Below are 24878 nucleotides of genomic sequence, written 5' to 3'. Positions count from 1 at the left end.
ATTACAAGGTAATGAATATAGTATTTTTCTTTTTCTTTACTCTCTCCCCAATATTGTACACTGCAGGAAGCTCTAAAAGTCAGTTGACACCATGAAGAAATCAAAGCAAGAGTCTTTTGAAGGGATTGCATTTTGATTTCTTGCTGGAAACTATTTTTCTTCTTTAATGCCAGGAAGGTCAGAAAGGGTTTAAGTGACCACAGGATAAATTTATCGGCCAGTTTTAAGGCATTACTTTTTCCATGGCCTCTGTGATTCCTGATCACGGTTATTGGTATAGTGGACAAAAATACAAAATTGCATTTCAAGGGTCAGCAGGGTCTACCTCTAGAATATTTGACTTCTTCATAGAGACAGTGATCTAAACCAAGTATGTGAATAGTCTTAACTTTAACAAGAAGAGAAGACTGGACTGGCAAACATGGTTTGAAAATTGAAACATGTCCCCATTGACTGATGAAATCTGTCCTTGATCACCAGTACTCAGTCTCTGCAGTCGTGGTCTTTTCTAGAGAGTTCAGCTGAAACCCTCTGATGATGTAAGCGTCGTGGGAGACAGGACACCCGCACACTGTTCCCACTGCTCCGACCCTCAGGCAGCACGAGGTCCGTCCACGGAGGCAGCACCCTCCAACCTACTGTTTGACCTCTCGGGATTTTGTTAACTCTGGGGTGTGAGGGTGGTCCCAAGGGCTGGCTCACACCTCACAGTGAAGGACAGTGGAAGTAAAAGGGGGCTCTCACTGTCGGATTTAGTCTGTGACACCATCACGGAAGATGCTCTTCACAAAAATGTCCTCTCAAGGGGAGGTTTCGGGGGAACACAATTCCTCCATGCTTCAGTGCTAAAAATGATGTATTCTGAAAAATCATCTAGTTTGTTTTTACATGAAAGCCCCCAGGGTTCGGGCGAGGCTTCCCGTTTCCCTTTGCACTTGGCGACCTATGAACTTGAAGCCGGATATTTGGCCCCAGGGATCCTGAGCCTCGAGGGACACATCGGAGGGCTGCACTGAATTACTGTTTTACTGGCTTTTTCTAACCTTGGTTTTCCTTTCTCTAGAATTCTTACATTTGATTTCACTCTGTTGCTTTATATCCATGTTTGTAAAGTGCCTGAGCGCCAGTTTGAAAAAACTGAAACATCAACGTGTCTTTCGCTGCAGCACCGGCCGCGGGTGGCGTGTGCCCCAGGGCCAGGGTTTAGCCAGGAGGTGGTGAGGGGGTGGCCGGAACAGGAACGGCCAGGCCTTCCTTAGGATACCTGGGTCAGACAGAGGATTTTGTCCCCATTTCAGGAGACAGTGGGTGTCTCTGAAAGGTTTTGAGCAAGGAAATGACAGGTCAGTGGTCTGGTCAACAACCCCATGTCCTGGGTCTGGGGCAGGTGGCTGGCGGGGCTCCCTGGACCTCCAGTGCACTCCACCCATCACCTGGGAGCTCATGAAAATGCGGCTTCCAATCTGATTAGATTCGATTCAATTTGATTCAGGGCCAAGGTGAGAGGTGAGATGGTGACCTGGAGAACCATTGGGGATGTTCCAGGACCCTCAGGCCACACTGCAGGGACTGAAGCAGTTCCCGAGCTGACGCAGCAAAGCGGATGGGGTGCTGATTTCTGAGGGCCTGCATTTCTAGGAAGCTTCCAGATGATGTCAGTTTTGTTGGTTGCGTACCAGGTTTTAGTAACAAGGGCTTGGCCTGAGCGAGGGGATCAGGCAGAGCATAAACCCTGGGAGGGGATGGGAGCACAGGGGCGGGGGAAGTGGTGAGTTCAGGACACCGTGCATCCTTGATAAATGGCCGACGGTGGCCAGGCCAGGTGTCTGTGCCCAGGGCCAGCGGGAGCCCCGGCAGGCAGCCAGCTCTGCCATTCAGGGTCCCTCCCTGCGGCTCCTTCTGCAGCCAGCGGCACCAAGGCTCATGAAGCACCTGGCTCCCCTACACCTGCAACCGCAGCTCCTGCATCTGAACACCTGCCCAAGCCGGGCACTGCTGTCTCCAGGCAGGAGGGTGGCACCGCAGTGGCCAGGGCTGCTGCAGAGGGATCGTCGCTCGGGGAGTCTGGGACGAGGCAGCAAAGCAGACGGAACAGCATACGGTGGCGACAGCAGCTTTCTAAAGGGAGTCTCCAGAGAGACGAGGCTCAGACTCGCTGTCTGGGGAGCGGCGAGTCCTTTCGGAGGCGGCGGGGCGCGGTCTGAAAGCAGCTGAGACGCAGAGCCATGGCCGCCGGTGGGGAGAAGGGCGCTCCCGTAGAGGGCACCGCCGCCGCCCCGGCGGGGCCACAGACTGAGCAGGGGGCCGGGCCAGGGAAAGAGCGAAGGCTGGCGCAGAGCGTTCCTGGAATGAGCCGCTCCTGTAAGACACCCTGGCCTTCCTCTAAAACAAGCACCCTAACCGTCCAACTGAAATGTAATCTGTTTTCTTTACAAGAGAGAGAGAAAATGATTGTATTTGAGGTTTGTTTTTTTTTAAAAAGATGTTAAAAGGCCAAGTTTTTCTCATTTCAATGAAAGTCTCACTTAGATGCTTTTATTTCCCTGTGTTCAATGAAGCCACCAAAATCCCTGTGACTTTTAAAGCCATTCATTCCAAAGTGAGTCATCCTGAGTGACATGAGGGATTATGAGCATAAATTCTATACTCAAGCAGTAACTCTCAGCAGTAGGCAACTTACACACCGCCGTGTGCACGCGCTCCACGTTTGACCAGGGACAACTAGTTATCTTCATGTCTAGCACTATTTCCTGACACTAAGTAGAAAAATCTGTATATATTTTTGGACAAACATTGTTCACACATTAAATATGTCACAAATCCCATGGTGAGTTCACTTGAGATTTAATATTGCAGCTACGTACTGTCCTTTCCTACAAGCCATCAGGTCACCCTGCCCCTAGTTGAAGGACCTGCATTAGTCCTGGGGAAAAAAACGCCCAAGATTTAATGTCACATTAACACCAATACACTGGTGTTATTGATTCTTTAAAACGGTGTTCCTATTTAACGAAGAAATTTCTCCACTGTCAGAGAAAGAGGTTTTGCTTTATCTTTTTGGGTGAGAGACAGCCAGTCAAAACGTTGAGATGAATGAATGGTGGATTTCAGGGTTAACCCAGAAGTGTACGTAGGGCTGAGTAGTGGGAGGAGGCCCACTTGGCGCCTTGCAAACTAGGTACGAAGTTGAAAGGTGGATGGGACGGTGCTGGACGTGGTGCGCCTCCAGTGACTTCAGAGACAGAAGAGTCCCTGACCTCGGCCCCACCCAGCCCTTCTCCACCGTCCCGGCTCGGGGACTCTCTGGGATGACTCTGCAGGCTCCTACTCAGAGGTCTCTGTTTAAAACGTCAGGAGAAAGCAAACGGCCTAACAGCACGCGGGAAAGTGCACCGAAGCAAAACGTACACGTGCAAATTATCAGTATGTTCACACTCGGGTTTTTTGTTTTCGTTTTTGTTTTTATATCACTTGTTCAAAAGTTGGCCTGATGCACCCGGATGCACTGAGAAATCTGTCCAACTTTTTTAAAAACAACTGAATTAAGATCTAACTTATATACACACACGGGTCTCCTAACACGGGTCTTAACCCTCCTGTAGTCCATTTGAAAACATACACACGAATACATGCTGATTCTATGCCCTAGTGTAATAAGGGTCCTTTGACAATGGAGGAAAAGAATACTCCCCATGCTCTATACCATGTTCTGTTTTATGATTGTCACAAGCAGTTGTCACCTTGGTCTGGAGACAAATCTGGAGACAGACGAGGAAGATTTTATCACTCCCATTCTGTGGATACGGAGAGTCTCAAGGCAAGTATTTGACGATGACCTTCCCAGGGTCAATCTCCGGCAAAACGTAGTGACAGCTGAGAACGCTACTTTGCTTCCAGTATGTTTCTGTCGCTTCTCTGTGATTCTTGGACTCAGCCTTTTGGGAGAAACGTTCAGGATAAACAGCGCCTGGAGTTGCACCATGTTTTCTGGACTTCAGGGTCTGCGTCTTTCAGACAGACTGCACTGTGCACTCTCCTTAACCGCTGTATCTCCAGAAGGGAAGGGACACCAAGCATAGTCTCCTTCAAAAGGAGTGAATCTCTTTGCCTCATCACAGTGGAAAACACCCCGAAGTGATTCTTAGAAGAAAGTTATTATCCAACAGTGTCTGCACGGCATTTCTTTCTAACAGCCATCCCCCTGCTTAACACAGGGCACTGAAATCCTACGTGTGTATGGGTTCCCTGTCCCCCCCGGCGACCCCAGGACCGGGAGCTTCCCTTTATATTCCAGCCTCAAATCAATGTCTGGCACATTACAGGTGCTCACTAAATAAATGTTCAGCTGAAGTAGAAAGTGTATTCTTCATTAGTGATCTCAACGTGGTGGCCGGGACAGATACTTAGTAAATAGTTATTAAGTATACACATGTGGGACAGTAATTATAGGATATTGACACTCCGTAATGGAAAATACTGAGACAAAAAGTGATCTGAAATGATTTTTTGTGATACATCAGACAGGTAAATGGTCCCTTTTACTTGTTTAATATGGAATACGCTTCCTGTAGCCAAAGTAACTTGGACTCTTAAACAGATAAGAGCTTTGATCAGAGTGACTTCAGCACATACTGAGTCATTCCAAACATGACTGTCTCTTAACGGAATTGTACAAATCAGTAAGGACCCTGTCTTTTAAGCACGAGCTGTAATTTCACCACAATGGACACAACCAGGTGTTCTCCAGGTGTGAAATATACAACAGTTCACCTGTAGCCAGATTGAGCATCTGATGGAAAGTCCTGAGCTTCATTTTGGTCTTCACGTGGTCCCATGTTTCATGGACAGGACCAAAAAAAAAACCACAGCCAATCAAGATTCCTGATCGAGTTGTCTGGAAATGCTTTTTCCAACAGGACTCTATCAGCTTCCATGTCAGTGAAAAGGAGAGAACCGTTACCTTTCTGAGAGCGAGGTGCTTGCTGTGTCGTTTGGCATCATGGACCCTGAATGACAACATTAATCGTCATCAAGGTGTGCTTCAGTTTCCTGTATCACTTACTGATGATCTCCTATTTACTGTCAACTCCTAATACTGCTGAAATTGCAGAACTTTATAAACAGCTCGAGCAACAGGGAGGGTAGCTGGCCTGGCTTAAGTGTGCCCATTGCAGGTGAACTTCAGCCCTGCCTGGCTATTCCCTGCTGGACTCAACATCCACCCCTGCTGCTCCCAGCTTGACAAGGTCCCTGCAGCTTTGCAGCAACGCCTACTGGAGTCCATGCTTTTGAAATTCAGTATCTTAATTTCAGCGAGGCCCCTAACCTATTAAGAAAACTTTGTCTAAATGATGCCACTGAGATGGGTTTACATTTTGCTCTCTTTGTTTTCCATGTCTTCTGTCTGAGAATATTCAGACAAAGACCACCTACATTATGCACACAAAATCATTACATCCCCAGAGGGTGGGATTGCCTTCTTTGCCGGATGCCGCTTCAATTTCCAAAGTGTCTTGGCCCATCTTTGTAAAAATGCTGTATAATCATTCATGAGCTTCTCAACCTCCCGTTAGCCTCAGAGACGGGTGGGAGGTACTGAGCCATTTTCTCAAGGAGGGAACTGAGGCTCAGATGAGGGAAGTGCACCGATGTAGGAACTGGAGATTCTAAGCCACAAAGTCAGACCTTCAGATTCCAAATTGTGTGTGCTACATACCACGCAGCGCACACTCGGCGTGCATCGGTGCGCGTGGAAACCTGCCTATGATGATGTGTGTCACACCCGGAGAAGCAGTGTCTGGTCTAAGTACTGCAAGACATTCCTCATTCAAAATGTTCCATCAGTGGTTCGAACCAGCCGATAAAGAAGAGTGTTGTAAGAGGGAAAACGTAGTCTGCTCCTTTCTTAAATGGGCAATCTGGATACCATACATTGTCTTTGGATTTGAGACGGGCCCTTCTGTGTGTGTTTCTGGGGGAGGGGCAGTTTGCATGACTCTCATATTTCACTTCTGGAAAATATGGTCAAATTTAGATTGATTGATGTCGGTGGAGTAGGCGTTTTTATGTCGATCATGTACTTGGTCTTGAATATGTAACGCAGAACAGCTAACCGTTTCCGTACAGGGTGTGATCGGATTCCGTGGCATTGCTGTAATTAGCATGAACACAATAAACAAGCCACAGCTGAGGTAGCTGGGCAAGTAAATGCATGACCAGGAAACACTATAAATATCTTTCCTTTCATGCCTCACATCCTATTCTTCACTGCCAGAACCAAAAATACACACACCAGTATCTCATTCATGCTGCCGTGTATTTGTCCGGAAGACTATTAAATATCCCCTTGCTCTCTGCTTTCAAGAGGGTAGACAGAATCACGTCCCATCTGTGATGGGAACGAAAGAGCTAAGTCCCGGGAAACATACTAAACACGCCGGACGAACTATGTCACTCCTCCAGGAAATGGAATGAGAAATCTGAAGGAAACGACACAGAGCTATTTTCAAACTGTGGCATGATCACCATCACCTCCGTAAGTTAAACATTCCAGCCTGAATCCGATCAGTGGCCCCCGTGCTCACTGGCTCCAGGGGGCTCAGTGTGGGAGAGGGTGATGGGCACGAGGAAGCCCTACTTCACTCAGACTTATGTACAGACTCACCCTGGACACGCCCACCACCCATGTCTAGCACGTTGCAATCTGTAGACATGTGTGGACCTTTACAGTTTGCAGGGGTCCCTAGGAATCAAAATCTGCCTGAAAAAGTCATCCTTAGGGGAAGAGAGCCGAGAAGCTCGAGTTCTGCTGGAAAATGGAAAGAAAGAACGTGTTCAAACACAGTGCCTCGATTTTCCTCTATGCTCACCTCTGTAGTTCATGCAAGAGGGAAAAAAATAAAATGAGAGAGTGAATTCACTAACATATTGGTGAGATATTGACAGCAGCAGACTGCATGGATGGGAAAATGGCAGACAAGTTCAAGGTGAACAGTCATTGGAACAGCAGGTGTGGTGACCTGGGCTGCGAGCAGGGTCCCCACGGGAGGCGGAAGCAGAACCATGAGCGAGAGAAGGCGGACCATGTGCCCACTGTGTTGCCCTTGGCTTTTCTGTTTCCTTCTGCTGCCACCCTCTCGAAGCCACCGTGACCTCTGGGCTTCCTTCCTCGCTTAGCTCTTCGTTCATTGAAGCACACACGTGGAACCCCGCTATGCGGCCGGCCGGCACCGTGTTAACTTCAGGCAGCACGCAAGGGGAAACGAAGGCACTGACTTTTAAGGGACTTGTGGTCAAATAGGGAGGGCTTCTCCCTCAGCCATGGTGTTGCTCTGATCGTTCTGCCTAGTTACAGGCCCCACGACAGTGACAACACTTCTACACTGAAATTCGTCTGAATTTCTTGTATTTGTCAGCTGTTCCTGTCTCCAAAATACACCAGGGAAACTGGGTAGAGGGACGTCACTGTAGAGCAGCGTCTTAGCACTGAAATGAGTCTATAAATAATGCGAGGGCTTTCCTCTGTCTCTGCCGTGTCCTCTACAGGCAGCCTGAGTGGGACCAGTCAGTAGGCTTTTCCTGTCCTAACACAACCCATTGTAACCGGGGGAGACTGCGGTGTGAATGCGATAAACGTCGTCGTTAAAAGCGCGAGATGCTGCACACACAGCAGCGGTGAAGCAACAGCTGGACCGAGAGCAGGGACAGTGCCGTGTCGGCTCATGGTCAAGAAATATGATTAAACCGTGTCGTGTGTGGGCCCACCCAAGGCTCTGTGCCTCAATGACACTTTCTTCCTGTGGTAGGAAAGTCACCACCTGTACAGCACAGCTTACAGTTCCAAAATGACAAGTTATTTACGTTAATTCCCTATGGGAACCCTCTTACACGGCTGGTGGGAATGTAAATTGGTGCAGCCACTGTGGGAAACAGTATGGAGGTTTCTTATAAAACTAAAAACAGACTTAACATATGATCCAGCAATCCCACTTCTGGACATATATCTGGAGGGAACTCTAATTCAAAAAGTTACTTGTACCCCAATGTTTATAGTGGCACTTTTTACAATGGCCAAGACATGGAAGCAACCTAAATGTCCGTGGACAGATGAATGGATAAAGAAGATGTGGTATATTTACAATGGAATACTACTCAGCCATAAAAAATAATGAAATAATCCCATTTGCAGCAACATGCATGGACCTAGAGATTATCATACTAATGAAGTAAGTCAGACAGAGAAAGACAAATATTATATGATATCATTTATATATGGAATCTAAAAATGATACAAATTAACTATTTACCAAACAGAAAAAGACTCACAGACATAGAAAATAAACTCATGTTTACCAAAAGGGAAAGGGGAAGGGAGGGATAAATTAGAAGGTTGGTATTAACTGATACACACTACTATATACAAAATAGATAAACAACAAAATCCTACTGTACAGCACAGGGAACATATTCAATATCTTGCAACAACCAATAATGAAAAATAACATATGTGTATGTATAACTGAATTTTTATGCTGTGCATCAGAAACTAACGCAGCACTGTAAATCAAACGCATTTCAATTAAAAAAATAAAATATCCGCTTTGGTTTGAATATGATGTTAAACAGTACGTTTCCACTTGTGGGAGAGTGTTTTCTGTGACCCCAAGGCTCACAGAGACAGCACAGCACCTGTATATTTGGAGGCTGTGACCACAAGACAGAGCAGTCAGAGTCCTGCTGGTGGTGGGACTGCACCTCCCCTCACCCACTTCCGCCATCGACTTGTTGCCTGTCAAAGCGAAGGCTAGAAATTCACTAAAGGGGAAAACATTATTTCACGAGAACACCTAAGAGGCCCGAATTAAAAAAAAAATCACGCCGCGGGGGAAATGGCGCCGACAGCCGTGCTCCGTGCAGCGTTGCTGCAGGCCTTCCGTCTGTAAGACACACCATCCCGTGAAGCACCACAAAGCGAGGGCTGCCTGTGCGTGTGGCCGTTACACGCAGGAAGGACAAACAGTTGATTCCAGAAAAGTACTGGAGCCACGGTGAAATGAACATATTTAAAATCGAATGAATCTCTAGATGCCAGAAGTCTGACTTAAGAAAACCAAACCAAAATAATGTCCCCTGGTGCTTGGTTTCTGTCAGAATGATGAGCTGAGTTGTGTGAAAACGCTGCAGTGATTGGAGGCAGGCAGAACCTTGGATGCCACCTGGTCTGAACGTTTCCTGCCCGTGAGGAGACCAGCTCCCAAACTGGGCCCCGCCGGCCCGGAGCCCTCACAGCTCACTGACGACAGCCAGCGGGAGAGCCGGTCCTTCTGACCCGGGACGCAGCCTCCCTCCGCACAGGGGTATCTCCCGGGGCAGCAGACACCAGAGTCCGCTTGCTGCCCCGTCCCCCCGCCCCCGCCAGGAGATGCCCTTTTAATTCTGCCTTTGGCACAGCAGAGAGCAGCTGCTCTAACGGGGACCACAGAAAGGCAGATTGAGGAATGCCCTCTTCCAACAGAAGGTTGGCTTTGTCCTGCTCCAGCTCATGTTCGTGCTCTGAGTGTCTAGAATGTGATCATCAATTTGTGCTGCACATGAATACCACGGTGACAGACCATGGGGATGACACGAATGACATAATGTGTAAGGGAAAAAAAGGAAACTTAGCGATACTGAAGGGGAAAAAAATGAGAGAGAGAGAGAGAAAAACAGAAACACAGAGAGAGTGAGACTGATTGAGCAAGGGCCAGAAAACAGTGGCGGACACCAGAGTTCAGGAGTCAGTTAAGGAGAGATTCAGCCGATGACAGGGTTCACGAGAGGAAGCAGGGCTTCAGCCCAGGCCGCGGCTGGGCAGCTTGGCCAGAAAGGTCATTCCGAGGACTCTGTCTCATCACAGCCGGGAGGCACCTCCCTCCCGCCGCTGAAGCAGCCCCATCCGTGAAATCCACAGGACGCTCATGGGCAAGACGCTCACTCCTTCTCTGGTGGCCCCCTTGGGGGACGTCATCAAAAGTACACGACACATCCATGCCTCTGGATGTGGATGTCTTCTCTAAGCAGAGTTAAGACCCGCCAACCAGGATAGTAGCCACGCGTGAAGAGATCAGATTTGGTGGATTTTAACATCGCACTTTAAAAATAGTCCATCCATCCTCCCCCTTTTTTTTTAAATTCACTTAACTTTTTAATTAGTTATTTCAGTCGGGGAGATAATTAGGTTTATTTGTTTATTTTAGTGGAGGTACTGGGGATTGAACCCAGGACCTCCTGCACATGCTTTTACCACTGAGCTCTATACTCCTCCTTTATCCTTTCCTTTTTATTTCACACTCCTTTAAACACACACACACACACACACACACACACCCCACCAAAACCATGCATGTTGTCTTCTTCAGTGCATAAGACAAGGATGCTGATACAGAAAGGGGTGCAGTCTGTCTCTAGGGGGACAGGCTTCTCAGCCCAGGAAGGGTGGACAACTGTCCTCTCTCCTTCCCTTACAGGCTGCAAGTCCAGGAAGTGCACTCAGGCATTTTTGTAGAGCTTCTGTTCTTCCTCTTTTGTTCTGATGGTAAAGGATTAGCATAATTGTGCAGGAGCGGCTCCCCACCTCCCCCCCGCCCCGCCCTGTCCTTTTCCTGGAGCAGCAGAGCACGGGAGCAGTTGGTGTAACAGGGCAGCTTTGTTGACACTAAAAATATGTGCTTTTAGGAAACAGCTATTCACCTTCTTTAGATGTAAAAATAATCCCTGGGGTGCCCAGGTGAATGCCTTTTCCAGAGCAGGGTCTCAAAAAAAAATAAAACAAAATAAAGGAAAGAAAGTTGAGTAATATATTTTCTTAAATAAAGTTCGTTTAAATTACAAAAGAAATCAAGTTCTAGCAAGTGCCTTGTTGAGAAGACCAGTGTGGACTTATGACAGTGCTTTACCTGGAGCCACAAACATCCCTCCCGCAGCTGGCTTCACTTGTATTTCTGCCTAGTGCACGTGCGCCGGGTCATATGTCAAATGCCCTTCGCGTGGCGGTCGTGGTCCGAGCAGATTTGGAAGCCAGTGCCCTGCGCTGGCTGCCCCAGAGCTCCTCTGTGTTTTTGTTTGCGGTGAAACAGGTGAAAGAGAAAACGCACGTGCCTTGCTTGAATTGCCAGGGGGAGCTGGTTCTGTTCAAGGGTGAAGAGCTTCAAAGAACATGAACTTGGAGAGCCCTGTGTCCACTTTTCACGCCGGAAGGAAGAGTCTGGTTGCAGTGTGGGGGCAGGGAGGCCAGTGGCTTGGTGTCTGTGATAAAATTCTGCTAGACTACTGGGTGGAGTCGACATGCACGCAGCGACGGTAGAAATGGGCAGAAGGGAATGGGTTCAGGAGTGATTTGGGAGAAGAGCTGCCTGAGCTTACTGGGTTATGCGAACAAATGCGAAAACTCATTCATTCAGTAGGCGTTTACAGAATAGCCACTCTGTGCCAGGGACTACTTTAGAAGCATTGGAGAGTAAATGATTAAAACAATAACAATAGTAACACTGGCGGGCATCTCATAAAGCACTCTTATCAGACACTTGTGTTTGCTCACACAACAGTTCTATAAGGTAGTCACTACCATCCCATTTTATACATGAGAAAACTGAGGCACCAGGGGGGTTAAGTAACTTACTTGAAAAACACTGTCAAGTGAATGAGAAGACAAGCCACAGACTAGGGGAAAATCTCTGCAAAAGACACATCTGATAAAGGACTGTTGTCCAAAATGTACAGAGAATTCTTAAAACTGAGCAATAAGAAAATGAACAACCTGTTTCAAAAAGGGGCACAAGACATGAACAGACACCTCATCAAAGAAGATATACAGACAGCATGTAAGCACATGAGAGGATGCGCCACAGCAAATGTCATCAGGGAAATGCAGGTTAAAACAACAAGGGGATGCCAGCACACCCCTAGCAGAACGGCTAAAATCCCAAATACCGACACCACCAAATGCTGATGAGCATGTGGTCCAACAGGAACTCTCACGCATTGCTCGTGGGAGTGCAAAATGGTACAGTCACTTTGGAAGGCAGTTTGACAATTTTTTCCCAAATTAAACATATTCTTACTAGATGATCCAGCAATCATAATTCTCAGCATTTGCCCAAAAGAATCAAAAACTTACAACTACATAAACACCTCCCTGTGAATATTTATAGCAGCTTTATTCATAATTGCCAAAACTTGGAAGCAACCAAAATGTCCTTGAGAAGGTGAATGGATAAATACACTGCGGTACATCCATACAATGGAATAATATTCACTGCTGAAAAGGAATGAGCTATCAAGCCATGAAAAGATATGGAGGAACTTTATATGCACGCGACCAAGTGAAAGAAGCCAGTCTGAAAAGGCTACACACTCTGTGATTCCAAGTATGAGACATTCTAGAAAAATAAAAACTATAGAGACACTAAAAAAGGCAGTGGGATGATTTTTAGAGGGGAGCATGAAGGATATATTTAGGGCACTGAAACTACTCTGCATGAAATGATAATTATGGATACATGTCATTGCCCATTTGTCAAAACCTAGAGAATGCACAGCACCAAGGGTGAGCCCAGATGTACACTACGGAACATGGGTGATAACAAGGTATCAGTGTAAGTTCATCACTTTTAACAAATGTACCATCTGGTGGGGATGCTGATGAAGAGGAAGGCTGTGCCTGAGTGGGGACCGTGGGCACAGGGTAATTCTCTGTACTTCCCACTGAGTTATGCTGAGTTTGCTAAAACTACTCTTAAAAATAGTCTGTCTTTTAAAAAAAAAGAACACATAGCTCATATGATTAATGTAATAAGACAGGACATTCATTTCAGAGGCAGTTTGTGTAATTATTTTCTTCCTATTAAATAAAAATCAAGGGCTGCATGATGATATCCACCAATAAGAGGAAGGCCACCAGATACAGAAATCTCAGTCCAAGGCAGAACGTTCCAAGTCTCAGCTCTCAACCCGGTGGTTTTAACTTCAGCAGCACTTCTTTAATAGGTGAACTCAGTGGGCTTTAGCCAACATTGTTTAAAGAAATGGAATAGACAATGGCCTGAATTGTGCTTCACAAGGAGACCTGCTGATTTGTGACTCTTTGGTTCCTGCAGGGTGTGTACTGGCCATGATATAAAATTGTGTTTCATCATTTCAGAGTCCCTGCCCTATGCCCTCCGCCTCCATGGTGCGTTCTCTCCGGCTGGGAGAGTCAGAGCATCAACAAGCAAGAATATAGCAAGATTACCTCAGCTACTGCCGTGTGACGGGCCAGCAGGGGACTGACGGTCATGGCAGCCTGTTTGTGGCGGGGAGGGGTGTCACACCTAAGGTCGAGCCCAGTGAATGGCTCCAAACACAAAGATTGGGTGGAAGGAAAGTTCCAGGTGTGCAGAATAAATACAAAAAACCCGGAAGCATGCCAAGAAGAATGGAGGAAGGTTGGGATCTGGAGAGTCAGGCAGGAGTCAGATCACGGTGACCTTGTGAAATCCTTTGAGACAAAAATATTCACCCTAAGACGACCTCAGTGTTTTAGTCTATGTGTGTGTAATGATTCTGAGATGCTGTCCACAGTCTATTTTAATGAACATGTATGTTGTGGTATGTTTCACAGTTAGGAAATAAATGAAGAGCAGCAGTGAGCAATTGTGTGTGTGTGTGTGTGTGTGTGTGTGCGTGTGTGTGCGCGTGCCTGGAAGGTAGGTTGAGTTCAACGTGCACTTATTACCTCATCTAAGGGACATGCAAGGGGGATGTTCCGTAGACAGAAGATATTCAGACCCTAACTCAGGACAGGTCTGATGGAGCTGAACACAGAGGAGCAAAGGGCTCATCTCGGACAGCAGGTCCTGGAGAAGAAAGGGAAGGGGCCCTCCTGCCCAGCATCCTTTCAGCAGCAGAGACATGCTTGGGGTCAGAACACTTCTAAAAATGGCGTATTCCATTCAGTGAGTCGGATATTATCCCGGTGATATTTTTAGTGTATTATTTACTTAGCAAAAGTTTCTTCTTCAAAAGAAAAAAGAACACTTCATATTTGTTTTAACTGTGTTTTCATAATTTTGAGAGATTTTGTAGAATACCTTATGCTCTTATATAACAGTCTTTATAAATAGATATATATTTTTAATGGAGGTACTGGGCACTGAATCCAGGACCTCGTATATGCTAAGCAGGCGCTCTACCTCTGAGCTAGACCCCCCATAAATGTTTTTTTGTAAAGATGTAATTGTAAAAAGACAACAATCATCATAAAATTGTCATGTGTAGCTCTGATAATCAAAAGCAAATCTTAAGATTCTGAACATTAATTATATATCCAACAATGTCTATTGTTAGTAATAAAATTGCATATATTACTTATAAACGATTACATGAATGGATATACACACAAATATGATGTGGATACTGGCTATAAATAGGTGACCGGTGGGTCTAATCCTGATTCAGTGGTTTAAAAAATAGCAGATACATTTCCATTTTACCAAATTAGACCTCCAAGAGGTGTACTGAGAAGCCCTAAGATTCTTTTAAATACTTGGTTACCGCTGATGTTCCAAACATCTGGTTTTCATGAGCAGAGACTGTTCCCATAAGAAACCTACAGATCTCAAAAATGTTCCCATTTCTTTTTAAAAAAGGTTATATTTATTTAAAAATGTTGTTCCTTAGGGACCCAAAAGAAAAAAATAGAGAGGAGTTATTTAGGTTTTTTTTGTTTTTTTTTTTTTTTTTGCTTTTCCTCACTTCTAGTCCTAACTAAATTAGCTAACATTTAATATGAGGGGTGGACCCATGTTAAAAAATAGCAATCTAGTTAATCCCTTCTGAAAACTCTTACCTTGCCTGTGGCAGAGGGAGAAATCTGCTCAACCACATTCCTGAGCACCCCGGCAAGGCCGGCTTCAGCCTTCCAGTCTCCGCTGTTTATTAAAGACTCATCGACTCCCAGGGCTGACCCGCTCACCCTCACCACTTCCATTCAGCCCAGACTAATAAACACCCCCTGCCTCCAGCTTTCCCGTCCCCAGCAAATGGCCCATTTTTCTTAGAACACAAATTACATTTCTCATGTGAAAGAACAAATTTTACCTTATTATTTCCTCTAAGAAGATTGCAACACTATGGGCAGAAAGCCCATGATTTTTCAGTCCTACTGTACGCACGTATTGCTCATTCTAAAGTTAAACCTAATAAAAAATAAAGTTGAAAAAAAAAAGATGCTTTAAGTAGAATGTGAATGTGGCTTCCTTATGTATTCCAAAGAATAGATTTTAGGACTCTCTGCAACAAAGGCCAAGAGAAAAAGGAAAATAAAGGATCTTAATGTTTTTGCATAAAATAGTAAATAAATGAATAGTTAAATCTGATTTTTGCTCTAGAGTGAAGAAGGCACATTATACTGAATTTGCCAGATTTTCAAATGCATTTTCTCTTTCAGAGCCTAAGATGCTTAGGTGCCTTTGTGGTTTGCAGGAAAATACTGCAACTGAGCTAAATTATCTCAAGCCCTCTAGCTAGAGTGTGGATGTATCGTGTGTCGGGGTGTAGAGAGGTGTAGGGTCACCACCCAGTCTAGCCCCCACCCCGTGGTGTTCCCAGTAGCTGGAATAGCCGGGAAATGTGTGAGGAGAGAGAAAAAAACAAGATGCAGTTTTTGCCTTGCAGGAGTGAAGATGAATTTTCAACACACTGCCTTGGGTTTTATACCTCTCCAGACTTCAAGTTAGCCCATCAAAGAATGACTGTAAATTATTTTGGTTCCTTTGGCTCTTAAAAATAAACTGCCAGCATTATTAGCCTGAATACAACAAGTACTGGATACGGTGTTTTTCTTTAGGATGCACATAGGTGGGGGGGGGGGGCTTGGGCGATGGTGATAATTAAAAAAAAAATGATCTGTGAAAACATGGTTCCATTTTACGTTATTAAAGACGTCAGAAAAGCGGCAAAGCTTAGGTAACGAAGTAGTTTTTTTTTCCTCCCCGCAGAGAAGGCACCTGAAAGGACGCAGGTTTGGTTATTTTTCCTAGTCCTAAGCAGCTGACTTCTCTGGTGAAATCCTCTGGGCACTATCTCAGGAACTATTCAAAGTTGCCAGCTCCCCGACACTGGAGGGTGTGAAGACGGCGATGACGACCGAGAAGGAATAGGATGCGGCGGTTTTCTCTTAATTAATCCCCAGAATAGCCGTAGATGGGAAACAGGGACCGAATACACACAAAGGAAAACGGGTTTGGCAGTAGCAGAGCAAGATCGACGGGGCACGGGCTGCTGGACCTCAGCTAGCCTGCTCACGGTGTCCACGTCCCACGCGCGGTCCGTCCCACCTTGCCCCTGACACAGGCAATATTTCGACCTGAAACTTGAGGTGCTCCTTGTTTTCTCTTCGGTCGACGTTGTTCAGCTAAAATAGCGAGTGACTCAGAAGGAGTGCCAGCTCCTTGACGAGGCTGCTCTGGAGGGCGCTGGTGACCGAGATGGGGGAGGGGACAAAGAGGACGAGGAGGACTGGGAAGGAGTGGGGGAGCTGGGGGGAGGGGACCGGGAGAGAGGCGGGAGAGGAGGGGGGCAAGTGACGCAGGGGCGGGGCTATGCCGCAGCTCTCTGGTCCCGGACCCGGTTTAGATCCAGCCTGGGGAGTGGCCAGATTGAACGCGAGGACCCTGCCCCAGCCGAGCCCCATGGACCGTTACTCCGGCCTCAGCCAGGGGCGGGGCGCGCGGGGCCCCGGCGCCGCCAAACCCGCACGGCGGCGTCTCCAAACACCGCGGAGGAAGGAAAACAGACGGAGAAAAAGCACACAACAGAAAATGCAAACGGGGGAGGGAGAATACAGCCTCTCGGGCTTTAAGTGGATTTCTTTGCCTTAGAGAAAAGGAGAAAAGGAGAAGGAAGGAGTCCACGTGCCCGAAGAAGGTTGTTGTGTTAAAGCGCCACCTTCCGTCGGCCGGGGGCGCAGCGGACTCTCCAGGCGGCCTTGGGCGGCGCGCGGCGCGGGGGAGCGGCTGAGCCCCTGGGGGCGCGCCAAGGAGCAGCTGCGCCCACCCGGGCAGGGCCGGGCTGCACCCGCCATCTCAGGCTGTGCGCGTGCCCGAGCGCGCGCACGCGGGCAGTGAGCGCGCCTCGTCTGCTCGCACCGACGCGCCTCCGGGGAACCGGGCACAAAGGGGCGCCGGCCTCTCCCGGGACCTCGTCCTCTGTTCGCTCCGGCGCCGGGACTAGCCCGGTTCGCCCCGGGCGCTCCAGCCCGCCGCGGGGCCGTGCGCGGCTCCCAAGCATCCCGGGGAGAGGCGCATCTGTGCACACACGCGGATTTTTTTAAAAATAACATATTTCTAGACAGGCCTCCTCCTCCCCCACCCCCCATCTTCGCAAAGCAGCCCGGAGGGCGGGGGGAGGGGGAGGGGCCATGGAGTTAATAAAGGGAGATGGGCGGAGCCGGCACCCAGCCATTGGCTGGCCCGGCGAGTGATGTCACCCATATGACACCCTGATAACTAGTTGGGAGAGAGCCCTCAACTTTTTGCAGAAGGAGCGCGCGCGGCTGAGAGTGCTCAGGGTTCGGCGCTCGCGGCGGGATCCACGAGCCGGAGAGAGGGGTCCTGGGCTGCCTCGACCGCCGCTGCTGCCGCCGCCGCCGCCGCCTCTCCCGTCGCGGCCGCAGCTCCCCGCGCGCGGGCGGCCGTCGCCGCCGGAGCCGCCGCAGCCGCTGTGTGCAGCCTGGAAGGGGGGGCGGGGGGGAGGGGGGGAGCCGCGGCCGCGGGGTGCCGAGGACTTTGCAACTTGCCCGGGAAGGTGGAGGGGCGAGAGGGGGAGGGGGAGCTCCGCACGAGACCGAGCGGCCCGGGTTGGAGCGCCCAGCCCCGCAGCGGATCATGGTGCAGCAGGCCGAGAGCTTGGAAGCGGAGAGCAACCTGCCCCGGGAGGCGCTGGACACGGAGGAGGGCGAATTCATGGCTTGCAGCCCGGTGGCCCTGGACGAGAGCGACCCGGACTGGTGCAAGACGGCGTCGGGCCACATTAAGAGGCCGATGAACGCGTTCATGGTGTGGTCCAAGATCGAGCGCAGGAAGATCATGGAGCAGTCTCCGGACATGCATAACGCCGAGATCTCCAAGAGGCTGGGCAAGCGGTGGAAAATGCTGAAGGACAGCGAGAAGATCCCGTTCATCCGGGAGGCGGAGCGGCTGCGGCTCAAGCACATGGCCGACTATCCCGACTACAAGTACCGGCCCCGGAAAAAGCCCAAAATGGACCCCTCGGCCAAGCCCAGCGCGGGCCAGAGCCCGGAGAAGAGCGCGGCGGGCGGCGGCGGCGGCGGGGGCGCGGGCGGCGGCGCGGGCGGCGCCAAGACCTCCAAGGGCTCGAGCAAGAAATGCGGCAAGCTCAAGGCCCCCGCGGCCCCCGCGGCCGGCGGCGCCAAGGCCGGCGCGGGCAAAGCGGCCCAGCCCGGGGACTACGGCGGCGCGGGGGACGACTACGTGCTCGGCAGCCTGCGCGTGAGCGGCGCGGGCGGCGGCGGCGGCGGCGCGGGCAAGACGGTCAAGTGCGTGTTCCTGGACGAGGACGACGAGGACGACGAGGACGACGACGAGCTGCAGCTGCGGATCAAGCAGGAGGCGGACGAGGAGGACGAGGAGCCGCCGCACCCGCAGCTCCTGCAGCCGCCTGGGCAGCAGCCGCCGCAGCTGCTGAGACGCTACAACGTCGCCAAAGTGCCCGCCAGCCCCACGCTGAGCAGCTCGGCCGAGTCCCCCGAGGGCGCGAGCCTCTACGACGAGGTGCGGGCCGGCGCCACCTCGGGCGCGGGGGGCGGCAGCCGCCTCTACTACAGCTTCAAGAACATCACCAAGCAGCACCCGCCGCCGCTGGCGCAGCCCGCGCTGTCGCCCGCGTCCTCGCGCTCCGTCTCCACCTCCTCGTCCTCCTCGTCCAGCAGCAGCAGCGGCGGCAGCAGCAGCAGTGGCGAGGACGCCGACGACCTGATGTTCGACCTGAGCTTGAATTTCTCCCAAAGCGCGCACAGCTCCAGCGAGCAGCAGCTGGGGGGCGGCGCGGCGGCCGGGAACCTGTCCCTGTCTCTGGTGGATAAGGATTTGGATTCGTTCAGCGAGGGCAGCCTGGGCTCCCACTTCGAGTTCCCCGACTACTGCACGCCTGAGCTGAGCGAGATGATCGCGGGGGACTGGCTGGAGGCGAACTTCTCCGACCTGGTGTTCACGTATTGAGAGGGGCGCCCGGCTTCTCGCTCTTTCTCTCAGCGGGTGCAGAGCAGGGTTCCTTGGGAGGAAGTCGTGGTGGTCGTGATGATGGTGGTGGTGGTGGTGGTGGTGGTGGTGGTGGTGTCGATGGTGGTGGTGGTAGGGTGGAGGGGAGAGAAGAAGATGCTGATATTGATATGATGTCGTGACAAAGAAATTGGAAAAGATGAAAATGTTGGTGGAGTTAAAGTGAAATGAGTAGTTTTTAAACATTTTCCCTGTCCTTTTTTTGCCCCCCCCTTCCTTTATCGTGTCTCAAGGTAGTTGCATACCTAGTCTGGAGTTGTGATTCCCCCCCCCCCCCCAAATGTGTTTTTGTAATTACTATTTCTTTTTCCTGAAATTCGCGATTGCAACAAAGGCGGAGGGGACGGGGCGGGGGAGGGGAGGGAGGACCCGCTCCGGAAGGCGCTGTTTGAAGCTTGTCGGTCTTTGAAGTCTGGAAGACGTCTGGAGAGGACCCTTTGGGCAGCACAACTGTTAACGCTAGGGAGTTGGTTGGAGATTTTTTTTTTTTTTCTCCTTAAGAGATCTTAAAGAACTGGTGATTTTTTTTAAAACAAACACAAAAACAAAAAAAGGGACCATGGCAAATTTTTTATTTTATTTTATTTTTTTGGAGGGAGAAAACTGATGTCTTCTATGCATCCGATTCTTAACAAAACTGCAGGGAGCTTGAAAAAATGCAGACTGTACAAACGCTTACAAAAAAAAAAAACAAAACTGTGAACTGACTTAAGATCAGAGTTTACTTTTCAGATCAAATTGTTTATGGTTTTACAAATGTGATTTCTACTTGCCAACTTTTTTTTTGTAACTTGTTCCCTTATACCTCCTTGATTGAATACCAGACAGCCTAGACCTCAGTACAAAAGGTATTGAAACATTTTTGATACATAACAGACCTCAGTCTTTTTTAAAAATTAATATATTTTCAGGCGTATTTTTGTACAGTGAAAAGGGAACATTCTTGCTGTGTTTTTTCAGTAAGACTTTCAGGCACTTCTTCCCTTTTGATTTCTTTTTTTTTTCCTCTGTTTTTTAGCATGCAAGTATGTTGGTACGTTATGTCCTGGTTTAAAAAGGATTAAAATTTTAAAATAATCCTTGCATCTAAAGGCCTTGTGGTTTAAAAAAAGCAAACTTTCTTTTGTACAGCTATAGTAGAGATTTGTTCAATATTTGTAGGTAAAGATTTATTGAAAATGGTGATATAGACCTCAGAGCTGTTATCTTAGTTTAAAGATTGTATATGTACTGTACTATAGTAGGACTTTATGTATCTCATGCGCTGTGATATGTGGATGGGGCCCCAGATGGAAGGTTTGAAACTGGATTCTCGATTTTTAGCAAAAAGAAAAAAAAAGGCACATAGTTTAAAAAGTTTCTCATTTTGTGCAATATAATCTAAATAAAGTACAGACCATCTGCATATTTTGTAGCAAATGGTGGCAAAGCAGACTCAATGCACTGTCGACATCATTGCCTGTTTTTTTTTTTTTTTTTTTTTTTTGTGCTGGAAGTCTGTATCTTGACAATTTTAATAAATCAGCTGGAACTGATAGAAACTCGCATCGCCAATAGTCTCTATGGAAGTCGTACTGGCGGTTCTGTTGTCGCAGCGCATTCAGTGACAAGGCCCTTGTGTGCACCGGTGGGAGGTGGTGTAAGAGAATTCCACATTTAGGGGGCTTAGGCTGAAAGTGCTCCATGGGCAGGCCGATTTCGTTTTCTCCCTTCCTTCTCTCGCTAGTTATTAAAAACCAAGGAGGAGGATTCTTTCTCTCTGCCTTCCTTTTCCTCCCCACCCCCATTTCCTTTCTTACCTCCTCGACTCCCGTCCCCTCTCCCCACCCATCCTGGCTGGCTGCGGGGCGGCGCGGAGAGGTTCAGGGAGCAGGCCAGGAGGGGCAGGCTTGGCGAGGACCGGGTGACCAGCGCGCGGTCAGTGTCCTGGGCTTGGTGGGAGGTGGGGGGTGGTCCGCGTTCTCTGCCTGGGTTGCGCGTCGCGGTGACAGCCGCCCAAGGGCGGCCAGCGCTGAGGGCGCTAAGATCCCTGCCGTTCTCCCTCCTCATTGGATGGGGACAGCCTTTTCCAATTTTGAATTTTTTTTTTTTTTTTTTTTTTTGGATGCTGCATCTCCGCGTGTGCGCAGAGGTGGATGCTGGTGGGAAGCGCGGCCACAGTTCTCGATCTCGAGCGCTGCCTGGGGCAGGGGAGAGGTGGTCGTGGCCGGTGTCTTTTCTTCCCTGTGCCCTCGGGGCGGCGGGAGCGCGGGGCGCGGCGGCTCCCAGGCTGCGGAAGGAAGGCGCGGAGAGTTAGCCCAGGGCCGCGGGGGTAACATAGCACGGCCACTAGGCCACCGGAGCCGCGGTCCCCGGGGCGTCCGCGCGGGCCGAGCCCCCGAAGGGTATGGAGGTGCTGAGAGTGCCTGGGAGGCGGCCTTGGCCGTGTGCGCCTCGGTACACCCCGCCCTGGGGCCTGGGCCCGCGCGGGATACCCGAGCCGGGGCCGGGAGGCCCGCCGGCTGGGGAGGGGAGCCGCCGGGCTGTGCGGCGGGAGGAAGAAAGCCATCCCGGGAGGAGGCGCGGGCCGCACCCCGGCACCCAGCGCCCTTGCAGCGCTGGGGCTCGGGGGCCGCTTCGGAATTTGCCTCCGGGAAGGTGGTTCGGCTTCTTGATCGATTCTCCTTCTCCAGCTGCTTCCTTGGGGGCTCGCTGCGGACTGTGTCCGGCCAGTCTACCCTTTCCTCCTCCACTCGTTTTTCCAGACCCAGCCGTGTCACCGGGCCCTGGCGGACGGGCACGCGCGCCCCTGGCTCCGGCTCCCCTTTCGCGCCTTCCGCCCCCCTTTCCCTGGGGGCCGCGCCGAGGGAGGCAGGGAGGCTGCGGGGAGGCCCAGAGCGCCAGCCATCGTGTTCTCCCTCTCAGAGCTGAGGCGCCCGCGGTGGGGGAGGTTTTCAGTGGCTAACTGAAACTCGGTGCAAAATCAGCACGACTGTCTTCCTAACCTACTGAGATGATTTATCAAGATTTGGTATCGCCGTCTTACAGAGAATTGGGCAGGCCAAATGGAAGCATCCACTCACTACTGGGAGCCGCTAGGCCAAAGAGGGCCCGCACCCTTTCTTCCTCGCCTCCCACTCCCCTGCCCCTTTTGCCCCTGTGCTCCCAGCGCCAGCTTTCCCCAGCCTCCCTCCCCTTCGGGGCGAGCCTCCGCCCCAGCCCTCAGTCCTGGGATGTGAAGCCAGCGAGCTTTTGCTGAGGCTGGACAGATTTCTTGTCTGTGGCTGTTTCATTTCTAGGAACCCTCAGATTTCAGCAGTACACTTGGGAGGAGAAAGGGCGGATGGTGTTAACAAGGTTCTCAATATAGAATTGGATTTCTGGAATTATTTACCTTCCTCCCCTCCCCCCAACATGATAGACTGATGTAGTCATTGGTGGGACATTTATTTTAGCCACGAATAATTGAACCAGCAGTTTACAATTGACAGTTCTCTGTGCTGGTGATTTTACGTGGCGGCCCTCTGCTGCAGTTCTAAAACTTGTTGAGAACACAGACCCATTTATAAGGCTGAGTCTATGTATTTTGAAAAACAGAAACCTCTGCATGTATTTTATGTTTCAATTATAAATGAATCGGACATTTTCTGTGGTGAGGTAGAAACTGAGTTAAGGAAATCAGTGACGTAATAATTTGGCTTTAGAATGAAAACTAATAGTCTTGATAAATTAAAAAAAAAAAACAACTATGTAGCCTAAGTTCTTGATAGTAAAAGAAGAGAAGAAAATAGATGATCGGCGACCTGAAATTAAAAACCTGTTAGAACTCAGGACGGGCGCTCGAATGCGCTTTTAACACTATTTAAGGCTGTTTTGATGACTGCATTGTGAAAAATCATTCTTAATGAATTCTTTATTGAATGTCTAAAGCATAATATAATACACAGGTATTCTTGCCACTGGATAGTCTTCAATAAAAGTTGGATTGCATTTTTTTGGTCTCTTAAGTAAGTCTTATTTTTAACTAAGCATTGACAGAATATTTTTAAATGGCAACGTGGTGGGGGGAGGGGCGCCGAGTGCTCTGCAGCCTAGCCAGTGCGGATCCTGCTGTTTATAACTAGTTCACAGACTTAGATGGCATTTTGCTAAGATTTCCATCTTTAAAAACCAGCATTCTCTTATTAATTCTTTAGACTGTGGAAATAATCTAGTTCTTACACTCTGGCATGCATCCTTTTTATTAAAAAATATATATTGCTAATAAAGGCAGTGTATTTAAACTGTGCTTTGCAAATATGTATGTTATGAATGACTACAGTCACAGGGCAAATTATTTGTAGAAAGATTACCCTTTAGCTGGGAAAAAAACAAAATCTTTAAAACCGTTTTGGGCAGAAGTGTTTCTTTTTAATGTTAATCAAGGGGAAGTGATTTAAATATGCATGCATATAGCAGTCAGGATGATTTAGTTGTTTTTTTTGAGAAAGAAGAAGACTGAAAAGGCAGGACTTGAGTCTCCCTTCTCTGAGAGTGGAAACCGGAATCATTTGTAATTGCTCCAGTTTGAGAAAGTCGCATTTGCTCTTCTCTTCAGAACTTAAATGACTTGCCCAAGGAACCTGGGAAAGAAAGCAAATAAGTTGCTCTATTTTAAAGTAGTCATTCAATATAAATATATTATATCAACCTTAACTTTTTTATTCTCTGATATGATTAATAATATGTATATTCTTACTTTTTCTTCTAATGGGCATATATATCCTTGTGGACACTTTGGAGAGAGGTTTTCTTGGACTCTCCCATTTATAGAATCTTTATACTCTTTTACTGCGTGGTCCCCTGCTTTTAACAGATTTCTGAGGCAGATATATTTGTGCTTTTTTCTTATGTAGGATGACCAGCGAAAATAGTTCACTGAGTTGGTGATTTTATCAGTAGATAAGAAACTTTCTTTACTACAGCTTCAGGGAAGATTTTTCAGGCTATTTCTCAGTTCTTGTAAGGGCCAAATTTTATAAAATTTCCATTAGGAATGTCAGTTTCCAATACCCTTTGTATAGCCCAGGCCTGTGGGGACACAGACAGCCTTAGGTGTTCAACACAGGGATTCACAAGCTCCCAAAGTCACCGTCTCCATGGAATGACTCTTAACACGTGCTTTGCAGAGATCTGGCTTGTTTTCACTGTTGGTTCTTTCTCACTGTTAGTTTATTGGATTTATTCTACCATATTCCCTTTCATCTGATGATCTGGCAAATTCTGCTCTTTGATAACGACTCAGCCACCCCACCCCCACTTTCTGTGGAGCCCACATTTTCAATCACAATAAAGATTAAACACGATTTATGAAATTTACCTCTCTTCCATTGTACTTTCCTACTGGCTTTTTTCTTGAATCCTCACGTATCCTCACTTTTTTTTCATTGTCATTTTTTTAACACTACCTATATCAATTAGCTGCCTGATTAGTTTTATCTATTCCACGTGGATGCAGTGAGTTTTTAAGAGAATTTCACAAACAAGTAGTTTTTTAGTGAACTTAAACAGAATTTTAAAGGAGACCTATTTTTATACTCAATAAAA

At 48.5% G+C, this 24878-nt stretch overlaps 1 protein-coding gene across 1 annotated transcript; it reads left to right on the top strand.

The window, feature by feature from the left end:
- The first annotated feature begins 17781 nt into the window (after positions 1-17781).
- Positions 17782-19578, top strand: SOX11 (SRY-box transcription factor 11). Its single transcript, XM_064494751.1, has one exon. The coding sequence runs from the start codon at positions 17901-17903 to the stop codon at positions 19251-19253; it is 1353 nt and encodes a 450-aa protein (XP_064350821.1). The 5' UTR covers positions 17782-17900; the 3' UTR covers positions 19254-19578.
- The last annotated feature ends 5300 nt before the right edge of the window (positions 19579-24878 follow it).

The sequence above is a fragment of the Camelus dromedarius genome, chromosome 15 (assembly GCF_036321535.1).
Source record: "Camelus dromedarius isolate mCamDro1 chromosome 15, mCamDro1.pat, whole genome shotgun sequence".
NCBI lineage: Eukaryota > Metazoa > Chordata > Mammalia > Artiodactyla > Camelidae > Camelus > Camelus dromedarius.
This window is presented reverse-complemented; position numbering and strand designations above follow the sequence as displayed.

What these genes read in the sequence shown, in the direction of transcription:
- SOX11 (XM_064494751.1), top strand. Translation starts at nt 17,901, where the DNA reads ATGGTGCAGCAGGCCGAGAGCTTGGAAGCGGAGAGCAACCTGCCCCGG.